Source organism: Sinocyclocheilus rhinocerous, unplaced genomic scaffold (genome assembly GCF_001515625.1).
Source record: "Sinocyclocheilus rhinocerous isolate Xijiao unplaced genomic scaffold, SAMN03320098_v1.1 scaffold757, whole genome shotgun sequence".
Lineage (NCBI taxonomy): Eukaryota > Metazoa > Chordata > Actinopteri > Cypriniformes > Cyprinidae > Sinocyclocheilus > Sinocyclocheilus rhinocerous.
This window is the reverse complement of record NW_015662957.1, coordinates 351,982-374,897: the sequence shown is the minus strand read 5'-3', so window position 1 is coordinate 374,897 and position 22,916 is coordinate 351,982. Positions and strand designations below refer to the sequence as shown.

The 22,916-nt window shown below is 37.3% G+C and overlaps 1 protein-coding gene across 8 annotated transcripts in view; it reads right to left on the bottom strand.

Moving 5' to 3' along the window:
- The window catches only part of magi1b (membrane associated guanylate kinase, WW and PDZ domain containing 1b), a 140,934-nt gene that overhangs the window by 65,473 nt on the left and 52,545 nt on the right, over positions 1-22,916 (bottom strand). For all 8 annotated transcript variants that reach the window (XM_016538858.1, XM_016538863.1, XM_016538864.1 and 5 more), the window contains exon 2: positions 12,711-12,827. In XM_016538858.1, the coding sequence (XP_016394344.1) occupies positions 12,711-12,827 (117 nt within the window). The remainder of the gene's footprint in view (positions 1-12,710; positions 12,828-22,916) is intronic.

The following is a 22,916-nucleotide window of genomic DNA, read 5'->3' as shown; positions in this document are numbered from 1 at the left end:
CCACTTTCCTGCAGAGTTTAGCTCCAACCCTATAATCAAACAAACCTACCTGTGATTTTCTAATGATCCTGAAGACATTGATTAGCAAACTCATGTGTGTTTGATTAGGGTAGAGCTAAACTCTGCAGGAAAGTGGATCTCGCGAGCCAGATTTGAGGATCACTGGTCTAGCCCATGAGATGCGCCGCTGCTGCGTTATTCATTCAAAATATTAGAGAAATATAGAAGCTCAATGCGGAGAAGATCTTGAATGGGTTAAAACCGAAACCAAGCCATTCACACAAAACGCATATTCAGTGCATTTTTTAGACGAATGATGAACACCATGAAATAAACACACACACAAATTAAAAAGCAGGCAGCTTTGAATCATAAAGCTGGATGTCGGCTTTAGGTTCACATGAGTGTAACAAGTCTTTGACTTCAAAACCCTGGTCTCTGAGCCAACTTAACACTCGGTATGTGTGTATGTGCATACTAATCACTCAATGAGGGGGGAAAAAATCACAGTTGCAAAGTGGACAAAAATAGTAAACCTGTATAATTCAGCAGTCTGATGACTCTTATACATAATAAGTTTCAAAATTAGCATGCATCCATATTCAGATCCTTAAAGGTCAAGCAAAGGTGTGCAGCACAGTGAAACTAGCACCCTTTCCCTTCCCAATCCAGACACAAAGAAGCTTCGTAGCTTCTTTGTTTTCTTTCATAGTAGGTCAGCTTCACCTCTCCCAGCCACAACACAAGTTACCTGGCATTGTGAAATCGGACATACAACATATTGTCCAGTTATAAAGCGGATCGAGGCGTTTAACGGGAGGTATTGCATTCCTGGAGAGCAATACTGCAGTAACTGGAGAGGCAATCAATCAGACGCAACGCTTTAAATGACTCTGAGCCTCACGGCCGTGATTCAGTTAGCGGTGTAGCGTAGGCTGTTGTTAACGCATTTGAAAACGACTCATTATCATCATCATTCTAATAATAGTCAAGACTATTACAATACCAGCATTCGGATGTTTGTGCATTTCCAAAGTTATAAAGGGCCTGTGGATTTTGGCTTGAAATAAAAGCATGATTACAATATTTTTTACAACAAAAACTGGGTTAGTTTGAGATGCTAAATCTTCAGCGCTCTTCTCACAGAAGCAATTTCATGCATTTTCTGATGCCCTCCCAGTTAAATACATAAAAACTAATTGAAAAATGCTCTCGTACACTGGGATGTGTTTGTTCTGAGCTGAAGTTGTTATCTGCATGGCTTGATTAAATTTTTCATGAGCCTGACCCAGTGAGTAATACAGGCTGCTCCCTCTCTCTCTCGTTCTTCTCCTACTTCCTTCTTTTTGCGTTCTTGTCATCTTTCCTTTTTTCCTGCATGTGCTTCTCTCTATAATCTATAAATGAAAGACACTGACATGACTGGAAAAATGATGAAACAAATCAAATGAGTGGCAAAGCTTTAAACTCACAAGTGCATGTTTGCTTTGAGACCTTCTCAATCATTGTAAATATCATATATTAGTGTACTAATAAAAGTTGGTGTTTTACGCTGATGCACAAATTGAAAATTTACTACAAAATTTGAAACGACAGATAAAAAATGTTGATGAATTAAATGAGAATGTCCCTCTTCATTTACCACCTACTTCTGATAAGCATTAACAATAAGCAATTCATCGTTCACAGATGTGACAACGAATAAAACTAAAAGATAATGGCTTTTTAAAAGAGGGAAGTGCCCTTTGATACCACAAGTTCCTGTTTCAAAAGGAAATGTAAAAAAATATATATTTAATTGATTCAATTGATCCCATTTTTCTGAAAGGATCATATACAAAATAAACCAGAAAATCAATTCTGAGTAATAAAAAGCACAAGTAGAATTAGTAATAATGTGTACTTAATGTGTAAGCTATAGCATGTAGCATTTTCTAACTTAACTGTGGTTCAGACAGAACTACTAGACCAGCTTTTCCCAACACTGGAATGAAATGCGGCTCTGGATTCACATCGCATAAAGCATGTTTACATGATGAATTTTTGCAAGGCCACAGTTTCCATTAAGATTGAAACCACGAGCAGGGCTACAAATACCTCGTGGCTAGAGTTTCTCTGTAAAATAATGAAACAAACACCATTGAATTACACTAAACAAGCAAATAAGTTGATCATCCAAATAAAAAACTTTTACTTTTAACCTTTGACAACCTCACTGAAGTTATTAAACCAACTGTTGCCTATCCTGACGGACATGGACTAGAAGAAAGAATATTTGAAGTACAAAAAATAAAGCACCTATACTTTGTCAGAAGCATTAATCAAAAGGCAAAGCACCAATAAATGGCATGTCCAGGCTGGAGGCGACGTCAGTAGAGTTCAAAGGGATATAAGATATTGAAAGTCTTGTCACAGCAGAGGCGTTTGAGAGCCTCTACTTTCTCTTCTGTGTGACTGATGCCCAAAACTGTTGACAGATCACTACAGATTTATCAAAACACACTGAATGGCACAATAGTTTGCACTGGTAATGCTAATAACATTTCACATTATACAGACACCAACCGATCATTGGTTAACTAGCACGTCTGCACAACCAAATATAACTAAAGCTTTGTTAAATGACTTATCAAAGTAATAAGTAAGTGCAAGTAACATTGCATTACAGCAATTTTACCACGGTAAAGCAGTATTCTTGTGCACAACACGAACCGGAGCGCAAAAAACACCCATAGCTGTAACATAAGGCTTTAAGTAAATGGCAGCAACAGCAATATTATGGTGAGGCACCACTGTTCAGTGCATGCCATCTCTACAAATACAAGCTGGAGTATTTAAAAAAATAATAATTCAAGTATGTTTGGCCAGTATGTTAGTAAACAATTTTGAGCCAGCATGAATTACACTAGGCAAAACAGAAGGTTGAAGAGAGAGACATGAGAGAAGAAAGAAACTTGGCAACTCATGTCTGGAACCAGGAGACACTGGGAAAGGGAAAACTCATGATCGGGAAAGGCTCGGGGATGTGCACCCATGTTGACAGCCAGCCCCCAGTGGGAGAGAGATCCATCTGTCCTAGCAAAGGGTTAATCCACAACACAGATCCCCGATTCTAGCATTTTCCACCCCACATATTCCCATTAACAAAATGGAGATGGTTTCTAAAAGCATGTCCCCCCCAAAAGACCTCCACTTCAAAACAAAGCATTGTTTCAGCATTCATAGACTCCATCAAATCCAATCTACTCATTCCAATGACGTCTGTGCCAAAACGACTGATCAATGCATCAAGACATGCCAACTAATGCTTTGCCGAATATATCGATCAATGCATTGATGAGCTGATTTGATACACAAAAACCGAGCTCACAAGGGAAACGCCATGCAATACGAACACACACAGCAGGCCTATTCCTTGTTTCAGATTTACCTGGCTCAAATCTTCATCAAATAATCTACATAAAACACCATATACGAGCCAGAGAATGCAGCTATTTAACCTATAAAGGCCACTAAGACACAGAGAACCCTTCAAAATGGGCAATTTTTCTGAGCTTACATGAAAGGCTAAGAGAAAAAGAGCATGAGAAAGCCTTTCAGACACCGATACGGCTGGAGACAGCAGCTGCAGTGGAGAGACAGACATAGGGCTGGTGTGGATGGGAGGGGGGCTGGGAGAGAGAGAGATGCCTGCCACACTGCTCAACTCCAAACATAATGGCCTCCAACACGTCAAGTGACCACAGCTTAATTCAACCTCCACTCGCTCAAGCAGACGGGCATGTACGCACGCTCCAGCAGCTAACGCGGACCGCGGCATCTCTGGTGCACCCTTTTGCCATCCTCAACGAATCACATCCTCTCACATCCCTCAAGACGGTCACATACTCAGCTACATTCCCCGCGTTCCTGCTCCCAGCTTTCTCTCACTCTTTTTGCATCCCTCATTCCCCACCCCCACCGCCAGACCCCGGAAGCCGAAGAGTCCAGGTGATATTTGGGGGGAAAAAATGGCTAAATTACCTCAGCGGAAAACCTCGCAGCTGCTACCTCCAATGCAAGCAATCCACTCAAGATCTTGCACAACAAGATGAAATTCAATGGAAAAGAGCAGAAAATCCCAGAATCCTGTTCCGGTGAGCATCGGAAGCTTGTATCTCAGCTAGCGCTGCCCAGTCTGTCGTCCCTCCTCCTCCTCTTCCTCTCTATCTCTTTCTCTGTAAAGCAGTCGTCCAGCCCAGCGTTGAATCTCAGCCAATGTGAGGGGCTCGCACAGCAAACACCATCTGAGCTAAACGTCTTCAGGCTCACACTCATCCACCTCCGCCCGCCCACCTCTCTCTTTCTCTCTCTCCACCACATCCGCCCTCCTTCTTCTCCAACACACACTTGCAGACAGATACACACATGGACGTTTGCACACTCTCTCTCACTTGCACACATACATATACAAATACGACGTGACTAAGGCAATCAAATGGTGGGCTCGGATGGGGATTAGAGGTTGAATGAGATTTAGCAGATAAAAATCAGGCTGGTCATGCCAGCCATGTGCATGCATACAATACTATTGTTTAACTCCAACAGGCCACTGGGGCATACGGCAGGGGCGGGGGGAGAGGGCTTCTGTGTGTGAGACCACATTTTGACTGACATTTTGAGTCTTTTGCCTTCTTTTATTAAGCCTCCACAAAAAGCAGACAAAATACTGACCAATGAGAGTCTTAATTCTTTAGTCTTAAAGCGGTTAAAGAATTTGAAATCAAAACTGACCTTATATTTTCTAAATGAATATTAGTGATGTTAATGTGAATGATTTATCAGATAAATGTATTATAAAAAGGGAAAAAAACATGTTTCCTTAGGACTTTCAAAATGAAAATGTAAAATGCCCCAAAATATATTTTCTGATGATATAATTATGTCCATGTGCACAGAGAAACATAATCTAAACCATGATCCTAAGAAAACCCAAAAGACAAAGTCAAGTCCCACCCTACGTGATTTCCCACTAAATATGATCTAATTCAGAAATGTGTTTCATTATGGAAGTTAAAGGGATTTACTTTATTCTATGGAACACAAAATAAGATGTTAAGAATGTTTTAACTATTTTTGTCTGTACAATGAAAATCGCAAGGGTCCAAAACAACAGTGGACCTCACTGATGTTTTTATGGACAAAAAATAAATTTTTCTTGATATTTTTAACATACCACAGAAGAAAGTCAGTCATACAGGTTTGGAACGACATGAGGGTGAGTAATGACGACAGAATTTTCTTTTTTGAATGAACTGTCCCTTTAAATGTTTTTGTTGGGTTTTTAGGAATACTGGTCTCATCTCCTAAAATCTGCATATTGTTTTCCATCTTTCACATTAAAATGTGCATGTGAACTTGAAATGTTATGTTCCATAGAAGAAATAAACTAATATGATATAGGGCTGGGAAAATAAATCGATGCATCGCGAATCGAGAAATGATTCAGCATCGATTCTGAGATTTTCCGAATGCATCGCGATTCTTTCTTGAGTCGATTCTGAGCTTAGTTTTGAACAGCAGATGGCACTGCATGCTTTAGAAACAGCCGTACTCTGCTTGTTTCCAAATCCTTACACACACTTGAACCTAAAATAACCTGAAAAGGTTGAAGCGAATTACAAGGGTGTTCACAGTGGTCTGTGTTTACATTAATCTCGCGTCATAAAAGCATTCTGAGCTGAGGTGAAATTAACGTTACATGACGCACAAGCGCTCTTTGGCACTCTTCTTCATGAGCATTTGAGTGTGCGGATAAAAACTAGATTAGAGCGCCATCTACTGTTAAAAACTAAGCTCAGAATCGATTCCAGAGGAATCGCGTTGCATTCTGAAAATCTCAGAATCGATCCACAAATCGATTCTGCATCGATTTATCGTCCCAGCCCTAATATGATATTTTATTTCATAACATTTAAATTTTGGGAGAACTGTCTCTTTAAATGTTTTTGTTGTCATATTAATCTTATCACTTTGGCATAAAATCCCCATATTGTTCTGCATCTTTCAACATAAAGCTTAAAATGTGCGTGTGAACTTGAAATTAAATTAAATCAAAAGAATCTGGTTTTGAATAGCCGTTTGACCACTAATAGCCACTCAACGAAATTACTTCCCTCATCCATCAAACAAGTCCCATAATTCTCAAGCAAATCTTTCAATCTTCCTGTGTTGCCCTCAGAGTTGAACGATTGCAGTGCAAACACGCATCTCCAGATGAAGCCCTGAGGAAATAGGCCAGAGGTAATGACAGAAACACACTGTGTCGTGAAGCCTGTCTATGAGCTTCTATTTCTGGGTGGAGCTCAGCGTGAATCATCTTCTCAGCCCCGTGGAGCTGTGATTTGGATTTAAAGCTCACCTTTTACATAACATCATATTTTCAACCGCTGAAGAAAAGCAGAATCGCTTTGTTGTGTGAAAAATGGAGGTGAAGGCCTTAGTATGCATGTAGAGCTGCATCTGTGATGGGTACATGATTAAAGGTATAGTTCGCTTAAATATGAATTTTCTGTCAGCCTCATGTTTTTCCAAACCCTTTCTTTCTTCAGTTAAACATAAAAGAAGATATTTTGAAAAATGTCTCATTGAAAGTCAGTGCAGTTTAAAGTTGTTTCTCTTAAACGTTCTTCCAAATAACTTCTTTTGTTTTCCACAGAAGAAAGTAAGTTGTACAGATTTGGATTGAGTTGAGGGTGAGTAAATGATAACAGAACATTCATTTTTGGGTGAACTATCCCTTTAATTTAGAAACGAACAGTTGGTTTATAATGAGTGCGTTAAGGAAGGAAAGTATGTGTAGATGCCATTCCATGAGGGTGAAGGACAATTGAACACTAGGCTGAAGATACTTTAGTTTTCCAAGAGTAATTCCAACCTTTAATTCTGAAGGACATCTAAAAAAAACGGGCAACTTGCTGCAGATTCCCAATCCTGGTCTTTCTTGTTCTGACGGAGCACATGAATGGAGTGGTATCTGAAGAGCATTCTTCTTCTTTTGTTCCTCAAACCTCTTTTTAAATCCGCCCATCCAAAGTAGTGCCCCCTGGACAGGCCTGATGCTGGTCTCTAGTTAGTCCACTCTCACGGTGATCAACACTTTCTGAGGGCGCGTTTGACTTGCAAATGAATTCACAAAATGCCTTTGAATTCAGAATGTCAAGTGCTGTGAGTGAATGGGCATTTCAGGCCAAGAACAGCCTGAAAAGTCTCGTCTACACCAAACAAGGTGTTAGCCAAAGAAAACGTGGAATGGGATTCGGATTCGGAACATTTAGTTGAATTTCTCAGTATGCCGCCCACATATGCTTGCTCAGTGATATCAAGCTTGAGCTGACATATCAAAATGGAGCCTGGAAACACAGGACGAACCCAAACAGAGAGGACCAGACCTTGGATGGCAAAAACCACATCCTGGATTAAACCATGTGACATAGCGCAAAAAGCACACGATCCAGACATAGACTGTCAATGCTAAAACTCGCCCAAATGTTTGTGCTCCCTACCGAGAGCCCTTGGCTCCCTGCAGGTATTATCTCTCTTCTGTCTGCTAATCGTAGCTGACTTGCAGCCGAGTCGCTCTTCAGATCTGCCGTCTCCAAGCCTGCGGTTGAAGCGCGTTGCTTGTCGGCAGACAGAGTAGCACACAAGTTAAATGCTAATTAGCTAGCTCCCGCAGATATGGGTGGCTGTGAATACTACGTTAACACAATTAGCTAAAAAGAAGATGCAAATTTGGAGCTGCATTTGTTTTCTTGCATACTCAAAAACACCTGCTTTTTGTTGAAATAACAAAAGCTACGAGTCACAGAATGAACAGACACATTCTCTCAGATGCAGAGATCTACCTAGCAACAATGTTTGTTATGTCTAACATAATAAGACAGCATATGACTGGGCAGTAACCTGTCAGAGACGGCATATGAGGGATTCGTAGCGTGCACTGTGGTGCGTTGGGCAGTGACAAATTGAATTTCACTGCACCGCTTCGACGCTGGACGTTTTTGTTCAGGTGGTGAGTTGATCGTTGCTCATTACATCAAGGGTGATGGCCCTTCAGTGCACCGTACTCCCTCTGCCACATCATCATTCCATCACACACACACACACACATATACATGCTTACACACGCGTACACACGCTCGCCGAGGAAAAGTGAGGTCCGTGCCCCAAAGGGACTCTAGACAATGGCTTGAAAATAAATCATACTGATGAGAAAGTTCCTCAGTCAGGAGCCATCTGTCCCTGTGAACGAGATGTGACTGAAGGGTTCGATTTTTCGCTCTTTTTTCATGCAGGAAAGAGGAGGGGAGCAAGAGAGGGCAAGCAGGGGCTGGCTAACCACAGGGAGGCTTAAATAGACTGATAGATGAAGATAAGAACAGAGGGACTGAGAAGGAAATGTGAAAACACTGAGGGAGGGAGCGCCGTTACAGTGGCATCTGTTATGTTGACGGTGTCGGCGATGTGAAAAGCTGGAGCGCGAAATGAGGAAAAGACAAGAATGAACAAAGGGCAAAGCCTTTTGTTCCTCGCTATTACATCACAGGACAACAAATCAGAGAAATCAAACGTACTCAGGGCCACGAAAACATTTCATATGCACCTGTTTCTAGCTGCGAGAGTTGAGGTTTGGAAGCAAAATGAGAAACGGATGGGGATAAACAGAATTTATTATTCTGACAAACACTCTGAGATACAGAAGCAGAATGACACGTGTAATGGACATCTGGCTTCATAGCTTACATCAGGACATTTTACATCAGTTAGCAGGTCATTTTGCTTCCATCGGTCTCAACGAAAAACATTTTTGTCTGCTTTCTCATAAAGAAAAGTTGCAAGACACATTTGCTCATGTTTTATCACAGTTACCAGGAATGAAGTAATTTGGCTGGACAGAAATGTTCAATTATATATAATAATAGTAATAATAATAAAAAAACTATATTTTATAATAATAATAACAATAGTCATAATTTATAAATAATTTGGCTGAACAGAAATGTTTTATTATATACATTTAAAGTAAATGATAAAATAATAATTAAACATTTTATTTAAAGTATTATAAATTATAATAGAAATATATTATAAATTATATTGATATATTCATGTTAATAATATTAAAATAATAATAATTTACAAATGATTTGGCTGGTCAGAAACTTCAACTATATACATAACATGAATAATAATAATAATAATTTCTTATTATTATTACTGTTACTACTACTTTTACATATGTTCATCATATATTTAATATTTTCACAAATAATAATTATCAAAATATATCAAATGTAAAAAAATATATATAATGAAACTAGCACAGCTATGTTGTCTGGGGAAAATATTTGACCCCAGAATGTCACGACTGATTAATCAAAATCAAGTATTCCAGAGAACTGTGGGGAAATAAATAAATAAGTGTTACTGATCCAGTAATACCACTTTGACTCAGTTTGAGAGGCACTAGTCAGGGAAGACATACATTAATGACAGCTGAATCTGCCTCTGTATCTATAATTGTATTAGTGACATGCAGTCCTGTCTCAGGGTCACATGCCTTTATTGTCACTCTTCTCCAGCCGGCCATTATACCCCCAACACAAACATACACAACACACACACATCTTTATACACACACTCCCAGCCACTGGCCACCTGGTGAGGCAACTAGCTGCTCGGGCCATCATTGCACAAAAGAGACAGCTGCACCCCTCCAAATTCCTCATGCATAAGCACCAACTGACCCTCGCACACATCCAAACAGCCAGCCTCACATTCACAAGCTCTGATCAATCTTGACTCACTGCTGTCATGTTCACCAGCATCACGTCATGTAAAATTACCAGGTAATTGACAGCAAGATACCAACTGCTCCATTAAACCTGATATTAAACGCACATGCTTTCATCAAGACATGTTTGCATCTTGCTGGAACCAACCTATCTAAATCTATCTATGAAGACAATAAATTATATTATACAATTATTATATAAATAAATTAAATTTAATCAAATTCATCAAAATATATCATGGTTTCCACAAAAATAAGACATGTTTCAGCATATTAGAAGGATTTTCTGAAGGATCATGTGACACTGAAGACTGGAGTAATGCCAGCTGAAAATGCAGAATTTGTGGAAAAAACATACAGTTTGCAACTAAACCAGATCCAAAGCCAAATTCACATTTTGTACATATCATGTGATCTAGATTAAGTGTAGTGACCTAAAATCATCTCCAGCCCCTCCTATCATCTTGTTTATCAAGTTATGACAGATACATTTTGACCCCAGATCAGCATGAACTGCTGTTATATGAATAGTCCCAAACGCTGAACTGCTTTAGAAGTTGATTCTGGAGCATCTGGACACCCCCCCACCCCAGCTCTAGTTTCACATAGATGGCCTCCTTCACATGTCTCATCTGTCCTCAATGTCCACGATCTAATTATCATGTCTTTAAAGGTAAAGCATGCAATTTCAGTAACAATAACTGTTCATAAACGAAACCCAAAAGCTCGCTCTGTCTCCCATTGTTCAATCAAACCAATTCTGTTTGATGCAAATAGTGACAGAAATGGCTCACTTCATATTTAAGTCAATGATTTTTGTCTTTCAAGTTGCAAACATATGGATGGCTTTGATTTCTGGGAGGCCACGGCTATGTTTTTGTATCCATGAAACAGTGATGAAGTTGAGAAAAGAGATGGAGCCCACTACTATCGGTCCTTCCTTCCCATCTGTCCCTCCAGCTGTCTCATGTCTATCAATCATTCTCAAACACACACACACACTGCCACTCACTTTCAGTCACATCAGAGTGTTTAATCTGAGACAGTCTGCAGCTCTATTAACCAGAAGAAGATGCAAAACTCACCATCCAAACAGTTTAAAGCTGAGTTGGGGTTTCCTTTCAACTAGACAGCATTGGGAGTGCTGCTACAAATATTATGACTTATCAAAACTATTTTATGCACAAAGCAGAATGTCAGCAAAGCTGTAGCAAAAAAATCCAGAGAGCTGCCTTGCTGTTTCTTGCCTCATGGAAAGCTAGAGCTCTGCTTTGTTACATGCTAATGTCAAACTCTTTATACTAAAATAAAATATAAAAATAAAAAGTATCAAGTAAAAGAAAAAAGTGTATAATTACAATCAATATTTCTCTCACTTTGTCTGATGTTTAATAATGTTTTTAGTAAAACTTTACAATAAAATTTCATTTTGTTAAGATAATTAACATTAATTAGGTATGATGAACTAACAATGAACATACTATAACTTCTTCTATTTTAATTTATTTTAAAATGTAATTTAATTCTGTGATGGTCGTTACTATAGTCTTCACATAACCTAATCTTCATAAATTATTCTAATGTTCTGATTTGTTGTTCAAAAAGCATTTCTTATTTATTTCATACTGAAAACAGTTGCTGCTTTAATATTTTTTATGGAAACTGTGGTTAAATTTTTTTTTCTTCAGGATTATTTAATGAATAGAAAGTTCAAATGAAGAGCATTAATTTAAAATATAAATCTTTTGTAAAATTATAAATGTCTTTACTGTCACTCTCGATAAGTTTAATGTATCCTTGCTGAAAAAAGTATTAATTTATCTTTTTTTTTTACCTTACTTTAAATGGTAGTGAATGGAAAAATTGACATAAAACAAGATTCAAAATAATTTCTGTAAATGTATTGTTTATGGTTATTTCATGTTAGCTACTGTATTAACTAATGTCAATGTATACTATAGCAACGTAAAATATTAACTTTTTTCCTTGCAGTGCATTCACTGTAAACATGATTTCTAGGATTAGTTATCACTACTTAAAATTTAACATAAAAAAGTAATGTTAAGTAATGTATGTGTTGTTTCAGAAAAAATTAAGTGTTCATGCCAGACTTAAAATATAAGGTTAGCTAACGTTTGTTTAATTTAGTTAAGTTGGATATTTAAGATATCTCAATAAACTTTAAGTTGTTATAACTAATTGCAGCAACATTTACAGTGTTGTGAGACTGACTTTCCTTTCAATACATTCTGGCATTAATCATTGATAATATCAAAAGAACAATGTTGCTGCCTACTTTTTAGAACAGCTTTGATGGTGTCTATGATGCCTTAAAATGCTGTCTAGGTAGGCAGCTTACTAGGTTTTGCAGCAGAGCTTTAGTGTCAAATCATTTAAATGTAACAGGTAGCATGTGTACTTATGAAAAAGTCCATTTTCTATACACACACAATTGTGTAAATCCACAAAGATACAGCGTTACCGGTTTAAAATACATGAAAATCTTTGCCAGTTTCTATAGACGGACATACACAAGGGAAAATCTCTGGACTTCTAGAAACATCGGTCTTATAGAATCGAAGCACGTCCAACTCAACTGCACACATGTCCAATACTCTCTTCCTCTACACAGATACAAAAACACAGACTATTTCATCACACCTCTCCAAGAACACGGCTGCCACCTACTCAATCGAAAGGAGGATTTCTGTGAATATTGACGGTGTCCTCCCTTCCACTGCCTCAGAACAAACAGTCCAGCCATCACTTTGAGGCGCACACAGCTTCTGCACATGAACTTTAGCAAAAGAATGAAGTAGAGCAACATATAGCAGAGTACAGTATAGAGAAAAGTAGAAACAATAAGTGTACTCACAAGGCACAGCGTGGCGGTAGAGGTTGTCACGTATGGTTTGCTGAAGCTCGTAGTCAGCAGAGGATTTCTGAAACCTTTGGCTCAGGTAGTGTTTCAGGTCTTTATTGAGTTTATTTCCTGCAAAACAAAAGGAACATGTTATTGATTCTGAATCATGTACGGACTCAGCAGATATCTCTAGTAGTGTAGTTTGCTTCTGACTCACTGTTTCACCATCAATGGATAAAACTTCCTGTGCGTGGCTACAATAATTGTAGCAGGTACATATTCGTGATCTGAAGAGGATTTGGGATGTTTCTACACTCTCAGAAATAAAGCTACAAAAGTTGTCACTGGGGCAGTACATTTTCAAAAGGTACACTTTATACCTTTTAGGTACTAATATGTAGACTTGAGGTAATAATATGTACTTTTAAGATACCAATATGGACACTTTAGGTACAAAGATGTATCTTTTGAAAAGGTACCACCTCAGTGACAGCTTTTGTGAGAGTGTATAGCATGGCGCTAAGAACGCCTAAAACACGGGTTTGTATAATGTATTTAATGCAATGTATTCAAGAAAAACTAACTTGCATACTTGTCAATGGTCTCAACTGGTAGTAGTTTAATACATTTTTGAGAGCAAATGGAAGAAGTGGATATCTTCTAGATATAGGAGATGCTAATGAGTGCACAGTACTGTTCAAAAGTTTGGGGTTATAATACTTTTTGAAAGAAATTAATACTTTTAATAAATGCTGTTGTTTTCTATTCATTAAAGAATCCTAAAAAAAAATAGTACAGTTCTACAAAAATATTCAGCAGCACAACTGTTTTTAACATTAATAATAAGACACGTTTCTTGAACACTAAATCAGCATATTAGAATGATTTCTGAAGGATCATGTGACACTGAAGACTGGCGCAATGATGCTGTAAATTCAGCTTTGACATCACAGGAATGAATTACATTTTAAATATATATTAAAATAGAAAACAGTTATTTTAAACAGTTATAATATTTCACAATATTACAGTTTGTACTGCATTTTTGATCAAATTAATGCAGCCTTGGTGAGCATAAGAGACTTCTTTCAAAAACATAAAAAAACACCTATTCTTAGAATGGTTTACAATTATGTTGTTGGATGTTTGGAGTCTAGCAACTATGTTTCTCAAAACCGTAATCAATGACAAATGAAACACATTTGTAAACATTAATTGTGGCGCATGGGTGTGAAAGCGTAATCCATGAGACATTAACACATAGTAGCACACCTCCATTCACACTCATGGGGATACCTGGCTGCCACCTCAACCCAGTGCAAGCAATAGATGAAGCATTTCCCACCCTCAGCTCCACCATCTGTTTAGAAGACACAGATCGCTTACCCAGCACCATTTCAAAGAGATGCCAATAGCCAAAAGCTGTTTATGTGTTAATGTGGGTCCGCTGGGTGCCCGCAACAATGCCAGATCAGTCGTCGGCACTGCCTTCCCACAAACTCTCCATTTCTCACATGTACAAGTGACTCAAGGGACTGCCCTTTACCGGATTAATGGGAATATTGCAGTTCTAGAGAATTCTTTGAATGGATAGTCTCATTAAGGCCTAATGATGTAATCAGTTTCTCTCTCGCTCGCTCTGTAGTCTGTCGTTGATCAAATGAAACTGCATTTTAAAACTTTATGAACATACATAATTGGTTGCCTTGGCGATACTCAGTGCTGCAAGTCTCAAATGCCGCCCTCTGCCCTTGAAATTTTCCTACCAATGACATAAACCAGCACAGACTGTCAGTTAATAATCTACTGTAAAGTTTATGGCGATCTGGGCTCTTCCGAGCGTGCACAGTAGATGCAAAACCTCATGATGACCATTTTGTGTACTAAAAGAATAAAAAATGTTCACAATAATTTCTAAATCTAAAGCTTGATCCCAGTTTAGCAACATCATCTTGTCATTAATGCACTGGGATATCTAATGCGGCTTCTCCAGTGTTTTGTATAGAACCAGGTTTAGCTTTGTACAGAGCACTGACTGAAGAAATAAAAGAAGGGCTAAGAAATAAAATGGAACAAAAAGTCCAAATTAACCATCCAATGAGAACAAAACAGTTTAACAACTCAAAAGTCAACATCACAGGATGTAAACAGCCTATTCAAATGGACAAAGCAAACTCAACAAACACTTGCTTTTAAAAATGAGCACTTACAGCAATTTTCCCTGAAACAGATAAACATTTTGCAGAAACGATACTATTTTCTTATGCTTGGAGGATGAGTTTTAGGTTCTACAGAGAATCTGAATCTCTTTGTCCTCTTCTATAAAAATAATTCAATACTCCTTCATTTACTCTCATCATTAGGGCTGGGTATCGTTCAAAAATTTTCGATATCGATACCGATACCTTGACTTCGATACCGGTTACGCACTGTGTGCATCTGTGAGAGAGACTGGGAGAAAGAAAGCATGATTTCCGTAGCCTACATAAAAAAAGGTGGAAGACATGGAAATAGTTTGTCATTTTTTACCCTATTGTTTGTTATATTTATTTGCTCAATGTCTTGAGCAATGCGTAAATCCGGCCCTGTTAGAATGGCAATCGGAAGTTATTACAAACACTCGATGGTAGTTTAAAGTGAGTTTTGAGTAAAAGCGGAATATAAATCTTATTTATTGTCTTATGTAGCATGATGCTACAGTTTGCATGAATGGTCACATAACACGCGCTTTCGGTCGTGTAACGTTAGTATGAACGGACATCTGCATATGATCGGAACTCCACGCAGCTCCCGCGCTACTCTATACTGGTGGTATTACAGTACCACGAAAGCTAAAGAGAGCAGACTGCTCCATGCGCTTTCGAATCGCTCTCGCGGATAATCGATCTGCGCCGCACCTCTAGTCGAACACACCGGCTAGTGCTGCAGGCTTATTGGCTCACTGACGCTGATGAGATTAACCCCTTAGGTATCGAAATTTGGTACCGAATGGTATGGTATCGAGGCAATTCGGTCGGTGCCTAAAAAGTATCGAACTCGATACCCAGCCCTACTCATCATAGTGTGTTCAAACAAATAATAATAACCACAAAAAACTGGTTATAGCTTTAATATCGTGGTCTACAAATCCAGAGCCTTTATGTATCTTTAAAGTCAGCATGAAATGGAAATTCACCAGATCAGTTTCATAAATGCATGTTATTGATTGCATTGTGAATGATCTATACATGCATACTTTAAATTTTTAAATTTTGACTTAATATTTAATCTAAACTGCAGGCTTCTTCTCTGGTGCCAGACTTTTTCCATCATTTAGTCCCTCTCTTGCAATCGACTGCAAGCTTGAGATCTGCCTCCATCAACAACCACAAACAGGACCAAGTCCCAAACCTACATTTTTGTTTTCTTTAGCGATAATCTGTTTCACTCAGATGCAAGTCACCATATGGAATAATTGATTAAGATATATGGAATAAAGCTCTTTCACGGCAATGAAAAAAATACAAAAAAACTAACAAAAAAAATTTTCAGGAAAGCAAAAAACGCTTTTAATTTCACAAAAGTTATATATGTATAACATTGTGGTCTCAATTTTTATCGTTCAGTAAAATGCAACGTTTTTCATGTAATAAACACAGATTCAAAACACAGCAGATATGGTTGCACACATTGCATTGAGGTAAAGATGTACATTTAACGCACAGTTCGTGTTACTGCCACTATGTTGAGCAGGCTGTACAATTAGCTGCAGAACAAGTAACAGCTCTGCCAGGCAATGTTCAAGCTAGAAGGTCAGAAAAGAGCTCTTCTCTTCTAATTGAACCTCTGGAGGATTGTTTCTTAATCTAGCCACATCCAAGTCTAAAAATACACTTCCATACGAAACCCATTAGACTGCTTTTTCAGAACTAAAACGGGAATAATGTGCGAGTGTGAAATTCCTGTTGAGTTGGTGTGTGCAGTCTGGCGTTGATGTTAGCGCCGCGGCATACCGCTGTGAATTAATTCCTGCAACAGGTTGCGAGTCATTACTCAAGCCTACAGCAGCCAGACTACACACCCACCCCCATCCATCATCCCAAACTCACTTTATTCCAATTAGCTGCTTACTAGTCGGACTCAACGGCAACACTGGTAAAAAAAAAAAAAAAAACTAGATGAGATCTAAGATCTTGCCCTGCAGAGATGAGTCCAAGAGAGGGATGTGAAAACAAAAAGATTGTACTGTAGGCAGATGCCATGGGATAGACTTTATTGGAAAGACTTGACTTATTTTACATTTTGTTTGGCGGGGGTGGGGTTACAGTGGCTTATGGCACTACTACCAAAGTACTGTCATGGCCAGTAGTTTCTGTGGACATTCGCTACTAATGTGGAGGTTGCTGAGTACAAAATGAGTTACGATTATGCGGAAGACAAAACAGGTCTACCACAATCCCCATGTCTATAATCTATAACAATGACTTTCAAACGGAAAGAAGGGCCACAATAAATGTATTAGTAAAAAGATCAAATGAAATAAATAAAAGAATATACTAATGTTTTATTCAAAGTAGGGCTGCACAATTATTTTATTTTATTATAACTTAAAAAGAAAAAAAACAAAAACTACATTTTTTTCTGGAACTACATGTTCAGAATCATACATGCATATGCATTTTCTTTTACTGATATTATTAGAGATAAAATAAGTAGTCAATTTGTCAGTTTGGCCTGATGAGAATGTTAGTGATCAGAAAAGTGTTCCAAAGAGCAAAGAGCCTTGAATAATGCCTTGAATTACTGTGCATTATTTGATCTGGTGAATAAAAAAAAAAATAAGTAAAAAAAATATAGTGTACTAAAATGTTTAGGGTGTCATTTTACACAGACCATGCACTTTTTACAGGCAGCGAGTAGATTAGACAAGACATAATTTTATTATGTGTGTTGCGAGTGATATGGAAATGGATTTAGTGCAGAGTAAAGAATGGCTCTAAAAGCACCTTTTCGAGAAACAAGTGTTTTGTAAAGAAAATATGATTACAAGATATTTTTCAAACAGGGGGAGCAGCATAACTTAAAACCAATAATAACTATATGATTCAAATCCCAGCACATAGAGAACCACAAAATCAAAGCAAAAATACCAAACGCAGCAAAATGACTCCAGAACACAGGATTTATCAGTGTTTTTTTAAAGTGAATTATTGGTACCGAATGCTTTTTGAGCACTCAACTCATCCTGCAGTTTTCAAACAGCTGTATGTTATCTGTTGTGAGGACGGCATTCTTCTTCATTTTGCTGACTCTCTGCTGATTTATGCAGACCCTCTAGACAGAAATTACAAGGGCCCAATGGTGCACATCTTATCTTACATAGCTGACTACTTTCTTTTTGCTTAGTGTCCATAATCCTGTGTGAAGATGAACAAGTATAGCAGCACTGAGTCTTCATTGGTATTTTACTCTTCCACTCTCCAAAACAGGCCAATGAACTGGCAGTGCATAGAGAAGGATAAGTCCCTCTTTGTGTCTGTGTATATTAATGCATATACTGCGTATACTAGGGGACACACCATTTGGTGTCCGAACCCCAAATCCCTCCTAAAATAGATCATTAGAAAACAAATTGCTACCGAATCAACTGCACCTGGCAGAGATACCGATAAGCTTCCAACTGCGAGCGCCCACTTAACTCGACAGCCAAAGCACGCTGGATTAATTCCAGCATGTGTGTATCTGCATTTACACAAGTGTGTAAGACAACTGTCTCAATAGCCAATTACCTGCTGGATCTCAATGCCCATCAGAATAAACTAAAGCACAGTGTGTTTAGAAGAGATTACTGGATCAGACGAAGCATCCGGCATTCAGAACGGCGAGATGAGAGCGAGCAAGTGAACGTACGTGTGTGTGTGTGTGTGTGTGTGTGCATACAGGACCTGGTACCACTCAGAAACATCACTGCCAGCTGACGCCAGCCCTAAATTCTAGGAAAAATGAAATCCAGTTACTGAACGGAGGCTTGTTTTACTTGCTTGGCTTTGGAGATGAAAATGAAAGAACTGTCAGATTTGCACATTTCTTTGGAGTCGAGCAAATTTCTGAGCATTTTCCTCTGCCTGAGCATGAAAGCAGGAAATATAACTTTGTTCAGAAAGGCTTTTGGAAAAAACTGGAGCCTGACAGAAAAGTAAAGAAAGTGTCTGACACACACAGTCTAACCAGTGGCGTGCAGAAGACTTCTGAAATGAGGAAAGGCGTTTGAGTGTCTTTTGGTCCAGCGTAAATTCACCTTCCATTTCCATCTGAACATATTTCAGGTTAAAGGTGCATGGAGAGCAATTTAACTTATTATTTACATTTAATCATTTAGCGGACACTTTTATCCAAAGCGACTCACAAATGAGGACAATAGAAGCAATTAAACAAAAGAGCAACAATACTTAAGTGCTGGGACAAGTTCCAGTTAGTCTAACACAGTACACAAAGTAATACAAAGGGAAAAAATAGATATGAGACATTATCAGAAAAGAAACCAACTTTGTATGTTTATATTAAAAAAATGTTGTTGTGTTTTTGTACGTAATTAAATACTGACATAATATATAATGTGTGCAATATTTAATCATTTATATACAAAAATGTAATAAAATCTATAAATCTACATAAAAATTCCAATTCTGTCTGAACAGTTTTCAGGTTAAAACCAGAGGCAAAAAACCCTGACTGTATGTTTTAATATGTTAAAATATAGAAAATAAATTTATATAAAAAATATTCCAAAATAAAATGTATATATTACATACTACAAATATAATTTATAATTATATAATATAATATAATGTATTATATACTACAAATGAAATAATTATAATATATGTATTATTAATAATTATTATTATTATTATTATTATTATTATTATATTTCATATCTATTTATATTTATTATATATTTTTCATTTAGATAGATAGATAGATAGATAGATAGGGCTGTTAGTGTCCTCTAATGAGCTGCTCTGTAGATCCATGTGTCCAAGAGTCTGAGTGAAAAACAGGTATGAGGTCTGTAAACAGGCATCTGTTTGGTATTCTGCTCTTGTTTCTTGCTCAGCTCTACACTGCCCTCTCTGTTTCCCTCCATTACGCCTGGCCTGCATCACACTGAGCCTTGTCGCCATGGCAACGCTGGACAGAGCAGCACTCATCCAGCTTTGATGTTTAAGTGTGCCACCCCCTACTGGTGGTTAATGGTAACAAGCACAAACAATAAATATAAATATGTACCTGCAGTTACTGTCTGCCTGTTTAAACAGCAAATTATGCACTCTATAAATCATTTCAGAATTTTGAAAATAAAAATGGATAAAATGAAGCCACCACAGCACCCAAGAGTGTGGGAATACTTTAGTCATCATAGTTGACGTACATTAAACTTTTTTTTTTTTGGCTAATAAATTTAGGCACTGTTGCATTTACTGGACAAAATAACCCCAATTAAACAGATAAAAACTAACACTAATATTACATTGTAATAACATTAAAAAATATATTAAAAAATGATTAATCCAAAAGTGTGATTAATATTGAGTGTGATTATATATTACTATTACATAATTAAAACGTGATGGCAAATGAGATACTATTTTTTTATATTAATCAAATCACTTATTGTCCAAACATACCATTCTTTTTTTAAATAATTTAAAAAATTAAAATGAGAAGCATTTAATGTGTTAATGTAGCAGTAATATTTAATATAAGTGCAGTCACAGTGTCATGTTAACCCTTCATTTATGAGGAGGAACATACTGCTTTGTGCTGAAATTTATGACAATCGGAGCCTATCGGCATTCATCCTGAGGATTTTAAATGACCATATGAGATAAAAAAGACAGAGACACTTTACAGCGGCATCTCTCTCCAGTAGCAAGTGAAATTGTTTACCACATTCCAGATTGCTGTTATCGATTCCCAGCACTCTGGGCTGAAAATATGCCTCCAATGATTCATCTCAGACAGGCAGTGTTGATCAGATAGAGCTGTCGTTTATATTAGTCCTCTCTGACTGCAGGCATCAGACAGGCTTTTTAGCTTCGCTGGCCTTTGTGTTTGTGTCTGACTGTTGGGGTTATCAGAGTGTTTTGTCAGTGTGAATGCATTAATGTCTTTGGTGGATCTCAAAGAAGCACAAACTCAGAAATCTCACAATTGCCCTTTTGGAAGAAGTACAAGTTTATATACACTACCTTTCAAAAGTTTGGGGACAGCAAGATTTTTTTTAAAGAAAAATTACACTTTTATTCAGCAAGACCACATTAAATTGATCAAAAGTAACAGTAAATACCTTTATAATGTTATAAAAGATTTCTATTTTACATAAATGTTTGAAAAATGTATTATGATTATGAAATTATTAGGTAGCACAACTGTTTTTAAAATTGATAATAATAAGAAATGTTTCTTGAGCAAGTAAATCAGCATATTAAAATGACACTAAAGACTTGAGTTATGATGCTGAAAAATAATCTTCACAGGAATAAATGATTTTAAAATATATTAAAATAGAAAACAATTATTTTAATAGTAATTTAAAATGTTTTATTTAATAATTAGCATTAAATTAGTTCAGTCCTTATAACATAGCAAAACTACATATACATATATACACACACACACACACACACACACACATATATATATATATATATATACACACATATATACACATGAAACTCTAGATGGCGCATTCTGACAGGGTGTTAACGTAACTGATGATATTCAGAGAGTTAAACGACTTGGCACAAGCTGATTGGTTCATGCTGCATATGCAGCCAATGAGCTTACTGCTTTGCATTTATATGGCTGGCTACCATTCACTTGAGATTCCTGCAGCGCTTTCAGAGTTCTCTGAAACCCTCCACCTTCCCCAGCTCCACTATATATATATATATATATATATACACACACACATATATATCCCTTCTCTCACTCAATCTAGTCAAGCATCAGACAACCAAATTAAACTTTCACGCCACCAAACAAATCAGACCCATCTGACAGGATTAACTGAGAAGCATTAAGACTCTGAACACCCGGTGCGAAGTAACACAATTAATTAGCACAGCCTATTAACACTGCTAGCTTGCATTCTATGCTTGATAGGAAAGCCTGTTAAAGCAGCTTAGCATCATTGTTTGTCTGCCTACAAATATTTCCTCATTAGGCCAAACCTTACATGTGTGTTAAGAGCTGCTTCAGGAGTCTGGCTCTTTCAGGACATTACAAAAGGAGATTTATAAGACAGTCAGTATAAGCAGGTGGAAATGGATTAACCTGGGATGCATTTATCATCTACAGGGTCTTCAAATGTGCCCATCTGGGAACTTCATTAACCCTGTAAGGCCCACTGTTGTAATATTACAACACCAGTTTTAGCTTGACTAAAATAAAGCTGTTCATGTTTTTTTTCTCTAAGACCACATTTACACAACTAATAGGTCCTATTCTTCACTGAGCTTGTTATGTCAGTGTTGTAATTTTGCAACGTTGGGTTAAAGGGGTAGCACAATTTCCCTGTGCACCTTGCACATTACATGGATGAATTGTACGTCTTATCTGTTCCATGTGAAAAAATGGAACCATGTCTTTTTTGTTACCATTTTGAGATTCAATCAAGATTTTATGATTATTAATTGACAAGTTCAAGTTGAAGAATAAATTATTTCTTCAATAATTTGAAAGTATTTGTATAGCAATATTTTAAACTATCTGTATCTTATCATTTATAAAATGTTCTTAACTGGTCCTTTGCATGTTTGCCCAAATATCTGCTTGCTGCATGAGGGACAGGTGATAATGTCCTGGAATGTGGGGGGTATAAGTGCTATTAGCATGATAAGTAAAAGGCACAATAAGCTATAAGACAGTATTGTGTGAATTCTGAGGAATGTGTGAATTCTCTGAATGGGTAAATTCTTTAAAATGTGCGTCTCATCATATGTGTATGATATATCACTGATGCTGTCCACAATGGAAACAGTGACTTTGAGATGGACTGTGATACAAGAGAAGAAAGTTGTAAAGTAAAGTTCATCAGGTTTTGTAAATATAATCAGAACATTTTTTCATAAAAATATGACTAAAAACCCACCGTGCAAAGTTCACACCATGCAAAGTTTCCAGCAAACTCTGACACAAAGTGAATTTTGTATATATAATATATAAATATATATA